At 37.5% G+C, this 12226-nt stretch overlaps 1 protein-coding gene across 2 annotated transcripts in view; it reads left to right on the forward strand.

Annotated features, from left to right (window-relative positions):
• APBA1 (amyloid beta precursor protein binding family A member 1) overlaps positions 1-12226 on the forward strand; it is a 147108-nt gene that overhangs the window by 109068 nt on the left and 25814 nt on the right. For both annotated transcript variants that reach the window (XM_084629719.1, XM_084629718.1), the window contains exons 3-5: positions 3359-3460; positions 8001-8040; positions 10089-10234. In XM_084629719.1, the coding sequence (XP_084485845.1) occupies positions 3359-3460; positions 8001-8040; positions 10089-10234 (288 nt within the window). The remainder of the gene's footprint in view (positions 1-3358; positions 3461-8000; positions 8041-10088; positions 10235-12226) is intronic.

The raw sequence follows: 12226 nt of genomic DNA on the forward strand, positions 1-12226 counted from the left end.
CTGCTGTTAAAAGTGAGATTATCACTTCAACAGCCTCTGAATCCAAGTGCTTATGTGACTTCCACCAGTTCACTGGTTTGACTTTCTTTAAAACATCATCAACAAAAACATACATTTCTTGAATGGTTCTTATTCCCAAACTGGGTCTCTTTTATAGCCCGCTGCCATTATAGGTTTTCCCTTTTAGTGAGAGAATGGTATGGTAGATCTCAAATCAGTGAAGGCTACACTCAGAAAGACATCAAGACTTCTGGAATATGCTGCTCAAACAGTTTCACTTTTGTTTCTACTGCCTGTCCCTCCCTTCTCACATTTATCTCCAGACTTCTTCTCCTTGTCCAGATCTATTTCCCCCCCCCCATCAATCTTCTATTCGTTGAACTTTTTGAAACTTTGCACTTTTAGAGGCAGGTAAGGAATTGACTGTGTGTACACTAATTTGCAAAGAGACAATAGGGTTGATGTCTGTTATTTCTCGCCTCTGTATATTATTTATTTAAAACATTTTTGCTGTTAACAAGCATGTTATCTCTGGAGACACAAATCCACTGTTTGAGAACTGCAAAACTAAGAATCTCTGATGGTATCTTCCAGACTGAGCACTGAGTCCCATTGGGTAGATAGAAAGATTAACCTAAATAATCTATACAGAAGCCCCTGGAACCCCATAAGATTGAGTCCCTAATCCATGAACTATTGGAACTCATTTACAAAACTTTTCTTAAAAATTACATGAATATATTGTCTCATACTATAGAATTAGAATTTATAATCCCTATTCCATGATGAGATATCTTTGAGCTATAATGTATCTTTATCTTTAGATAGGTTTTTTTCTCAAAAAGCATTTTATCAAAAAAAAAAATCAGATTTAAATAAAAAAAAATTTTTTTTTTAAATCATTGATATTTTTATTCACCCTGAAAACTTTTAGAGCCTACCATCCACTCAGTCCTACTTCTTGTTCAGCAGGTCACCCAGACAAGCTAGTTTGTTTACATTTTCAGGAGATAATGATGCCCGCTTCTTGTTTACAGTGTCACCGAAAGTGAGAACAGATGTTCGCATGGCACTGGTGTAGCTAGTGTTGCAAGATATTTACGTGCCAGATTCGCAAAAGATTTATGTCTTCAACCATCTTCAACCACCATTCCAGAGGACATGCGTCCATGCTGATGATGGGTTCTGCTCAATAACTATCCAAAGCAGTGCGTACTGATGCACATTCGCTTTCATCATCTGAGTCAGATGCCACCATCAGAAGGTTGATTTTCTTTTTTGATGGTTCGGGTTCTGTAGTTTCCACATCTGAGTGTTTCTCTTTTAAGACTTCTGAAAGCATGCACCACACCTTATCCTTCTCAGATTATGGAAGGCACTTCAGATTCTTAAACCTTGGGTCGAGTGCTGGAGCTATCTTTAGAAATCTCACATTGGTATCTTCTTTGCGTTTTGTCAGATCTGCAGTGAAAGTGTTCTTAAAATGAACATGTGCTGGGTCATCATCCGAGATTGCTATAATATGAAATACATGGCAGAATGCGGATAAAACAGAGCAGGAGATATACTGTTCACCCCCAAGGGGGTTTCAAGTTGCAGTGGGGGAGGTTTAGGTTGGATATTAGGAAAAACTTTTTCACTAGGAGGGTGGTGAAACACTGGAATGCGTTACCTAGGGAGGTGCTGGAATCTCCTTCCTTAGAAGTTTTTAAGGTCAGGCTTGACAAAGCCCTGGCTGGGATGATTTAATTGGGGATTGGTCCTGCTTTGAGCAGGGGGTTGGACTAGATGACCTCCTGAGGTCCCTCCCAACCCTGATATTCTATGATTCTAAGGAGTTCAGTCAAAATTTAAGTAATGCATTATATTTTTAATGAGCATCATCAGCATGGAAGCATATCCTCTGGAATGGTAGCTAAAGCATGAAGGGGCATACGAATGTTTAGCATATCTGACACATAAATACCTTTCAATGCCGGCTACAAAAGTGCCATGCGAATGCCTGTTCTCAGTTTCAGGTGACACTGGAAATAAGAAGCCTGCAGCATTATATCCCATAAATATAAATAAACTTGTTTGTCTTAGCAATTGGCTGAATAAGAAGTAGGATTGAGTGGATTTTTAGGCTCTAAAGTTTTACATTGTTTTGTTTTTGAGTTCAGTTATGTAACAAAAAATATCTACATTTGTAAGTTGCACTTTCATGATAAAGAGATTGCACTACAGTACTTGTATTAGGGGAATTGAAAAATACTATTTCTTTTGTTTATCATTTTTACAGTGCAAATATTTGTAATAAAAATCATATAAAGTGAGCACTGTACACTTGTATTCTGTGTTGTAATTTAAATCAATATATTTAAAAATGTAGAAAAACATCCAAAAGTAGTTAATAAATTTCAATTGGTATTCTGTTGTTTAACAGGGTGATTAAAACTGCGATTAATCACGATTAATTTTTTTAATCGTGATGAATTTTTTTTTAGTTAATCGCATGAGAACTGTGATTAATTGACAGCTCTATTATTATTTTATTTAGTTTCTTAAGGCAATTGAAAAATGGTTAGAAGCAACCATGGAAGCCTGCTTCTGTTCAGTTGAGGCCAACCCTTCTGGCAAATCGCTCCTGAGCAATTGTACATACACCTGCTTCTTAAAGGGGCAGATTAGGACTCAGTATCTGAATCTTTAAATTTGCTACTTGTAAGTTCAAGATGAATAATCTTACTAAAGTTGCACCCCCACTTTCTGATCAGGCCCTCAGGGTTTCTTCACTCCTCTCTCGTAACAATTTCCATCTTGACTTAATGCATTTTTTTCTTGGGTTTTTTTTTTCTTTTCAAAATATTAGGCTGAATTGTTTGCAGCCTTCAATAAGCGAATTGGATAATTTGTTTGCATACACTACTTGTGTGGGGAGATGTGCTGTAATTGCAACTTAATTGAATGGCTGACAAGAAAAATCAAATGCAAGTCACAAATGTTCGTGCCAAACATCATAATTTCCCTTCCCCTTCAGCTTCCAAAATTATGTTTTCATGTCATGCTTTTTTGGTGAATGTTATTTACCCTGGATTTAATTTTAGTTCAATTTTCAACTTTTGTAGTTTATGGACAAATAAAATATTTCGTTTTCCTCATAAACATATAACTATTGAGGTAAAAAACAGTGGCATACTGAGAGTTCTGCATGTTCATTACCATACGAAACAGAGGCTGTAACAATGTAAACAGTGTTTGGCTGCTGTTATGTTTTTCATCTTTAATCCCTTATTCCCACTTCCAAATAAAACAGAGTGAGATTTCTACAGTGGTCGCTCAGTTTTTTTATTTAATTCTCTTTTCTTACCATATCTAGTCTCCATCTCCTGATTCCTCTTCACCCCGTGGTGCTGAATCGTCAAGTAGGCAACATCACCAAGATGTCTGTGGTACAGCAGAACCCTCCACTAATAAAGAGGTAGAGTGCGGTCTTTTTAAGAGAGACAGTCCTATTCCACTTACTGCTCATGTCTTTATATCTTCTTCTTCTTCCCCATCCTTGTATATGAAAAAAACAAAACTGGCATAAGTTATTGTTTTGTTCTCCCTCATGTTATGTGTCTCTGATTGAAACCCTAATTTAACACCGCTGTTTCTGATGGCTTTTTTTTTTTTTTTTTTTTCCTGCAGTGATGTTTGTGTAACAGGCTTAGGAGAGTTGATTTATTTAAGAGCAGCCAATGTCCCCTCTGTACTGGGGCAAGAGGAGGCAATATTTTCTTTTCCCTCTCTTTACAGAGTGTCCTGCTACAAAGGAGGTTACATTTCTTACACCATGTCTACACTAGCGCTTATGTCACCAGAACTTTTGTCGCTCATGGGGTGTGAAAAAGACACACCCCCTGAGCAACATAAATTTTGCTGGCATAAGCGCTCATGTGCACAGCACTATGTCAAAGGGAGACGCTCTCCCGCCGACATAGCTAATGCTGCTCGTTGAACTGGTTTTATTATGTTGACGGGAGAGCTCTCCCGTTGGCATATCGCCGCTACACGAATGATCTTACAGCAGCACAGCTGTACTGGTACATCGGTGCCTCTATAAGCATATAAGTGTAGGCATGGTCTTAGTCAGGATGATAGGCCTGCCAAAATAAATAAATATTAATACAGCACTGTTCCTATTAGTGTTGCTCCCTGTTTCATCAGCAGGGAAGTAGAATCGCTGAAGTGTGAAGTGATTTGCCCAAGTGCAGGCAGTGATTCAGTGGCAGGACTGGGAATAGAATCCAGGAGTTCCTGACATTGGACCCTCAAAAGTGCCTCTATCATGCGAAGACTAACCTGTACATGGTTAACTTTACAAACTGTGAATGGTCCTGTTTGTGTCAATGGGACAACTGAGAATGTGGAAAATTTATCATGTGCATTTAGTCTTTGCATATTGTGCCTGGGGAACTATATGAACAGAAAAATTGCAGTTATCTTCGTTTTTTAATTTCTAACTTTAATAAATACAGTGCAAACAAAGAAAAACTTCAATTGTAGAAAGCAGGTACCATCTAACTATCAGTTTGTATTGTAGTGTCTATGCACTGGTCAGTTTTCTACAGATATAGAAACTGGCTGAGAATTGAAATTCCAAGTAATAATAGTCATATCCATCTTTTCTTTGTTTCAAATTTGACAAAAAGGATAGGCCTATGATTTATGAATTATATTTTTAAATCTTTATTTACATTTTGGGTGGTGATGGCTTTCAGAAGGTTTAAAGCTATACCAAAGTCTTTGAGAGTGTTAGTTTTGTGCTTTGATCTGTGATATTCTTTGCTCATTAGAGTCTTTGGCTTTCATTAAAGTACAGATTTAGTAATGTCAGATAATCCATTTTTGACTACTAACAGTTATTAGACATCATTAGTCATAGTCCAGGTGTTAATGAAATAAAATGCTACCCATTTTAGTTTTGAGCATTAGATTGTATACAGTATCAGGGTAATAAACCAGTTTTTATAGTAGGATATGTTGCAGAAGTAATTTCTTAGGGTTTTTTTTTTTTTAAATCAGTGTTGCATTCTTCTGTACATCCCTTACAAATAGCAATAGTAAAAGTAAACCTCTTTGCTTATGGGAAATAGTTGTATGTCTGAACAAAACCTTAATTTTAAAGAAATCTAATGTTTTGTTCAACAGAACAAATCCAACAAACATTACCTAGTTCTTTTATGAAGTTATATTTTCTACACCAGGATTTAAAGATACATATTTCTGTGTTTAAGTGACATCAGGTGATGCCGCCTGTTATTTCTAGTACCAAAAGATTCCCAAATAAAACTACTAGAATTAAAGATTTTTTTTATTTTATTTTTTAATTTTAACATTGTTGCAGTTAATAAATATGTTAAACATTTAATTTGATGTTGGTTTACTCAACTTTATCCCAAAAGGAAATTCTGCGGGGCAATCAGATTCCCCGATGGCTTACCAACATGAATTGATTAATACTAACTAAATAAAACTTCAGACAGTCAGTTGAGCCCTTGAGTCTGTTAATTAGAAAAATGTATATTTTCAAACTGCACTTGCATGGATAAACTTGTTGTTTTCTGAACCACACAATCGGTCTGTCTCTGTACCTGTCAGAATGCAGCCAGTCAAGCTGTTGTGTACTGCACTGACAGCAATCAGATAAAATTATCAAAATCAACATGTATCATGGGTTTAATAAAAATAGTCATTGTAATAGACAGGATGATCTCAGGGCAGCTCTCCTGCTTTGACAATAAATGTTTCCCAACACTTAATTTTCCTTAAATGTGTTTAGGAGCAGGAGGCCATTATTCAGTGACAACTTTGTCCTCTGTTGGCTTTATCTCTCAGAAGAAGAAAGCAAGTATTTCAATGTTGCCCTGATATCCTTATATCATGCCCTGATTAAACTTTTTTCTGCCACCAACAGCTGTTTTTATAACAAGCCCAGTGTAATAAATTGTAAAATACTACTACTCAGAGAATCTATGTAGTAAGAAATGGAAAAGATTTACTGGGTCATTTAGTCCATCTTCTTGCCACTTAGGTGCAATTGCCTGACTGAGAGCTTGGTTTACATTTTTATATACATATAATACCAGGTAAATTGTTCAGCATAAAAAAGGATAATAAATTTCCTATGTACTGTAAGTGAATATTCAAAAGTACTTGCACCTCATATGAGATATTGGGCTTGATCCTGAGTTGTCACTGATTTTCCACTGGTATAATTATATTGAGAAATCAGTGGAGTGAATGCTGATCTACTTCATTGTGGAATTAGGATTAGGCATATCAACATCTTGTAATCCTTGGTTTCTCTAGAATTCTTGTCACAAACATGTGTAATAGCAGGTTTCAGAGTAACAGCCATGTTAATCTGTATTCGCAAAAATAAAAGGCGTACTTGTGGCACCTTAGAGACTAACCAATTTATTTGAGCATAAACTTTCGTGAGCTACTGTTCACTTCATCGGATGCATTCAGTGGAAAATACAGTGGGGAGATTTATATACACAGAGAACATGAAACAATGGGTGTTACCATACGCACTGTAACGAGTGATAACTTAAGGTGAGCTATTTCCAGCGGGGGAGGGGGAAGAGGGGAACCAGCTCTCCTAATGGTAATAGCTCACCTTAGGTGATCACTCTCATTACAGTGTGTATGGTAACCCCCATTGTTTCATGTTCTCTGTGTATATAAATCTCCCCACTGTATTTTCCACTGAATGCATCCGATGAAGTGAGCTCTGGCTCACGAAAGCTTATGCTCAAATAAATTTGTTAGTCTCTAAGATGCCACAAGTCCTCCTTTTCTTTATATGTAATAGCAGCACATGTTGCAGTGCGCTATGTACCCTACATACTTCTGACATAGAAATTGCCTTTAACAAATATCCTCAGCTAGGCTTACTTCTAAGTGTAACTAAATGATGAGTATTACTGCAGTTAGAGCTGGTAGGTGTATGAAGCCTTTCATTGGGCTTTTTTCTAGAAGTTATAAATCGAAATGCCCCTCTGCCGTGTACATTGGCCAAACCGGACAGTCTCTATGCAAAAGAATAAATGGACACAAATCAGATGTCAAGAATTATAACATTCAAAAACTGGTAGGAGAACACTTCAACCTCTGTGGCCACTCAGCAGAAGACGTAAGGGTGGCAATTTTGCAACAGAAAAGCTTCAAAACCAGACTCCAACGAGAAACTGCTGAGGTTGAATTAATATGCAAACTAGATACCATTAACTTGGGTTCGAATAGAGACTGGGAGTGGCTGGGTCATTACACATATTGAATCTATTTCCTTAAGCTAAGTATCCTCACATCTTCTTGTCAACTGTCTAAATGGGCCATCTTGATTATCACTACAAAAGTGTTTTTTTTTTTCCTCCTGCTGATAATAGCTCATCTTAACTAATTAGCCTCTCACAGTTTGTATGGTAACTTCCAACTTATCTGTGTGTGTGTGTGTGTATATATAATGTTCCATTCTATGCATCCAATGAAATGAGCTGTAGCTCACAAAAGCTTATGCTCTGATAAATTTGTTAGCTTCTAAGGTGCCACAAGTACTCCTTTTCTTTTTGATAATATTGCAAATCCTTTTAAATATTCCCAGATCATTATTTTTAGTTTGGAATTCCAAGTACTTAAAAATGTGACTTATTAGGCACTATTCCTGTTATTCCTATATAGATCAGAGCACCTCTTGGCACTCAGAAATGTGCTGTCTAGTACCAGACTCCGGGTAGAACTGCTTAATATATGAAAATGATAATAATATAGATTACACTTCAGGATAATAACTCCTTAATAATTGCTGATATTTAAAATTTTTCCTAATAAGCTGTCAGTTGTCCTTTGCTAATTAACTGTCACTATGTTTTGGGGTTTTATTGTTTTTTGTTGTTTTTGCATGGAACGATTTTTAATGCATATTTGAGCATGCTTTGTTCTGTTTGAAATCCTGTTTGTCTTAATTACAGTCCAGAAAAAGTTTGGCTTCATTCCCAACCTATGTTGAAGGTAAGCAGTGAAAAATATAATTTTGAATGTATAACACTGTCCATATTATAATAGAATTCTTTTGTACAAGTAAAAATGCAAGAAGTCTATGGACTGTGAAGGTAAATGTTAACTAGGGCTGGGTGAACTTGTGTAGATCAAAAACGAACCAATCCAGAACTTGAACCAAACCCCAGAACTATTTTTTTGGAAGTTAGAAAAGTGTAATTATCTTTTATTTTGTAATGTTTCATTAGTGGTCCCAGCCCAGTTCCTAAGGGATGGGTGACAACATCACATAAGGCACCACTGGAATTTTCAGTAATCCATAGCACCTTTCTTGGAATTCACAACACACTGGATGTGCATGGAGGCTGAACTACCCTCTGATGACGAAGGATGGAGGTCAGACTAGATGATCATAATGGTCCCTTTTGGCTTTAAAATAAAGTAAAAACATCAATGGTCTCTCCAGGGTTGAGCTTTATTGGCAGGGCTGTGGTGGTGGTGGGGAATGTCCATTGCCCATGCTGTACCTGTCCAGTGGATAAATAATTTTTTTAAAATTATATATATGAGGTTCACCCATCACTAGAATTAACATAAGCACATTCATACTTGTATGTTCTGTGTGTACACATAAATATTCAGCTGCATGCCATTAAATATAAATAATATAAAGGTAATGATAGCATGGAACAAGCAGGGAAATTCTAAGTTAATTTTGCTACTTTGTCCTTAAAACTCTTGCAGTTGGCCTTTTGATTTATATAAGATGAGAGTTGAAGCCAACCTCAGATTTCTGTCTTGGGATTCCTTGGATTGTTTTCCAATATGTTGTATTTGGAAGGCTGTACAATAGAAATACATTTTACAGAATTTCAGAAAGCTGATTCAGTCTTTGAGGTAGATACTGTAAGTCCTCAGAGTGGGTTTTTTCATATTCATAAGAAAAATAAAATGTCACTACTTTAAATTTTATGACAATAAAATGTTGATAATTATACAAAAATGAATTCTCGCAGAAGTAAATGCTATGTATATTTTAATTAAATTTGAAACCAGATTTTTCTTTCTTGCATACCGATAAGCAGTGTGTTACATGAAGCTACCTTTGAGATCAAAGAGATTAAAGAGAAAAATCCAGTTCCTAGTAGATGAAATATCCAAGGGGAGAATACTGCTTCAATTTTAAAGTGATCAGTCTGAAAAACCATAGATCATGTAGATATTATAAGGACTCGTCCTGCAAGGGACTGAGTGCCTCCTGATCAGCATCATAAGCTTGCACTGACACCAATGGGAGTTGAGGTTTCATGGCAACTTGCAGGACCAAGTCAATAGTATGTATTAGCCCAAGCATAAATCCCTGACTTGGCACATCTAGATTCAGAGCCTATAGCAAAGAGAGTTTCTTTATCTAAATCAAAATTATCCCTCCTGAAGAGATCAATCCCCCCGTATGACTTTTTTGAGTAGGTCTGGCATAAAACTATATACTTTTCAATGTGATGTCACTGATTTTAACTCCACTCTGGGGGAAAAAATCATACCTATAAAATGCTCTGAGGAGATTCCACTGCTCATCATTTCAATTATGGTCCGTGCTTGAATAATAGAGGTGCTGTTGGTTGATACTGAGTTTATGTTCCTATTGTTCTTTTTATTTTAGACTCTAGCTAAAGATATGATAAGATATGATTATCTTAGTCAAAAACATAAGGATGTTGGATGTAGAGAGAGAGAGAGAAATGAAAACGCTTTGTATTTTTGTAGGAATGAAAATACATTGTTTATTTTGCTCTAGTTAACCTTGCCTCATGGAGCAAACTATTGTGGGAGGCAGGTTGGATGAGCAATTGCGATTTCTACTGTAGAGATGTTGAAAGTACTTTGCTCAGTGTTTTTGTTTGCCTTGATTGAACGTTTTGGTTGTCCTGCCTTCATGCTAACTCTAAGTAGCTCAGAGCAGCGTTTATAGCCATCAGATGCAGGCTAAGTAGTGCAAGTGCTGTTTCTCTCCATGGTAAAACATAATTTTGCTCAGCAATTGGTTTTCTGTGTTATAGTTCCTGGACCCTGTGATCCTGAAGACTTAATTGATGGAATTATTTTTGCTGCCAATTACCTTGGCTCCACTCAACTCCTTTCTGACAAAACTCCCTCCAAGAATGTGCGAATGATGCAGGCTCAGGAAGCTGTTAGCAGAATCAAGGTGAGGAATGTATCTTGCTGTTCATGTGATTTGGTGTTTTCAGACTGCAGATGCAGGTGTTGCATGCTTACCCAGGTATTCCTCCCTTATTGTTACATATTGTTTCAAAGGTTAGGTGCCAGTTTATCCTTTCTTCTGAAAGAGATTCATCTGATCTGTTTAGTCTGGTCTTGGGACTTGAGCAGGAAGGAGGATTCACTGGATAATTTGGTTCAATACGCCTTTCATAGTCTAGTCATCAAAGCTTATGGTGATCTAAATGGTGGTGTAAGTTATATCATAGATGTAAGATGTGAGAAAATAGGTTTAGCTGGAAATTTTATACTGTATATGCTGCTTTTGCCTATGCTCTAATTTGGCATTCGGTGAAAGTTATGCTACTTTAACAGTCACACCCGTTTTCAGACCACTTCACGCGTAGGCAATCACAGCAGCCAGAATGCTGTAAGAAATAGTTTATGCAACCTCGGACATTAAACCTTGGACATTCAGAACCTATGGTGAAAGAATAAATATTGGCCAGGTCACCAGGCTTATTCTCTAATTTGAAACTGAAGATGCCATAAATTCTTTAATTTCCACTTGGCCACCTGAGATGGACAGTTGATTGTCTCATTCTAAGGAAGGTAGTTCTGAAAGTGCAGGACCCTTCTAGTACTGGTCTGCATTGTCAGCACTGGGTATAATCTTAAGTCTCACGTGTGTGGGTGTGTATGTGTATTGTGCCGTGCTTTGTTTCTTAAATACTTTTCTAAAAGGATGCTGTAGTTTTGAGAGACACTTTTTCCACTGCTGCATAATGGTATTTCATATTGCTTACAATAATTCAGTTACCAAATATCTGATCAGAAAATATATTTTCATCAGTTCAATATCAAAACGTTCACAGGTCGCTGGTATCCAAAATAATGAACACCCAATACAGGATGTGTTTGATAACATTGTAAATGGTGCTGGTAGTGCAACTTGTTATTAAGATTGCCCAACACTTCCCACAATAAGACTCTGTTTTTAGTTGCTTCTAATTTTGCCAAGATTTACTCACCAGCAGGGGAGTGGGGTGGGAGGAGGTATTTTTTCATGCTTTGTGTGTATATAAAAAGATCTTCTACACTTTCCACAGGATGCATCCGATGAAGTGAGCTGTAGCTCACGAAAGCTTATGCTCAAATAAATTGGTTAGTCTCTAAGGTGCCACAAGTCCTCCTTTTCTTTTCACTTGGGCTGAAATTCTGCCTCAAGCTGAATTTTTTTCTGGAAAACTTCAGCCAAAACTGTTTGATCATTTCTGAGAATGAAGCTAGGGAAAAATATTATGTTATGTCATGTTAAAAAATTCTGGTGACTTCTCTTTGAGAAGCTCTAGTGTCCCTGCTCATGCTTTAGAGTAGGGACTTGAAATTTGGCAGAACAGTGGCCTTTCTGTTCAGTATGAGCCTTTTGCCATCTCTATGAAAGTCCTCCCAAACAGGGCCAAGTTATAAGCCTTTGAAAAATCACAGTTCACACATGCTCAGTAGAAGCTTTGATTTTAACAGCTACAATTTCAGAAGATTTTATCCTAATTGAGCATGCTTCACCTTCTCACAGTTCCTGTTGCTGATTAGACTCCACTGAGCAATGGAGCATGCCCAAGCCTGGCATGGGATCTGCGGTATGCTTTTCCACCAATCCCTCTTATCAGCAAAGTCCTGTCAAAAGATCAAGAGGGACAAGGCTCGTGTCATCGTGGTCGCCCTGGCGTGGCCTCGCCAACACTGGCATGGGACGCTTATGGACCTAGCCATAGCCACCCCGAGGCTACTGCCCAAATACCTGGATCCCCTGTCTCAGGACCACAGTTGGCTCCTGCACCCGAACCTCACCCTGCTTCACCTCATGGCTTGGCTGCTGCATGGCTAACCCAGAGAAGCAAGCCTGCTCCAGTCAGGTGCTGCAGATTCTCTTGGAAAGTAGGAAGCCCTCAACTAGAGCGACATACCAGGTTAAATG

This window comes from Lepidochelys olivacea, assembly GCF_965140295.1.
Source record: "Lepidochelys olivacea isolate rLepOli2 genome assembly, chromosome: 5".
NCBI lineage: Eukaryota > Metazoa > Chordata > Testudines > Cheloniidae > Lepidochelys > Lepidochelys olivacea.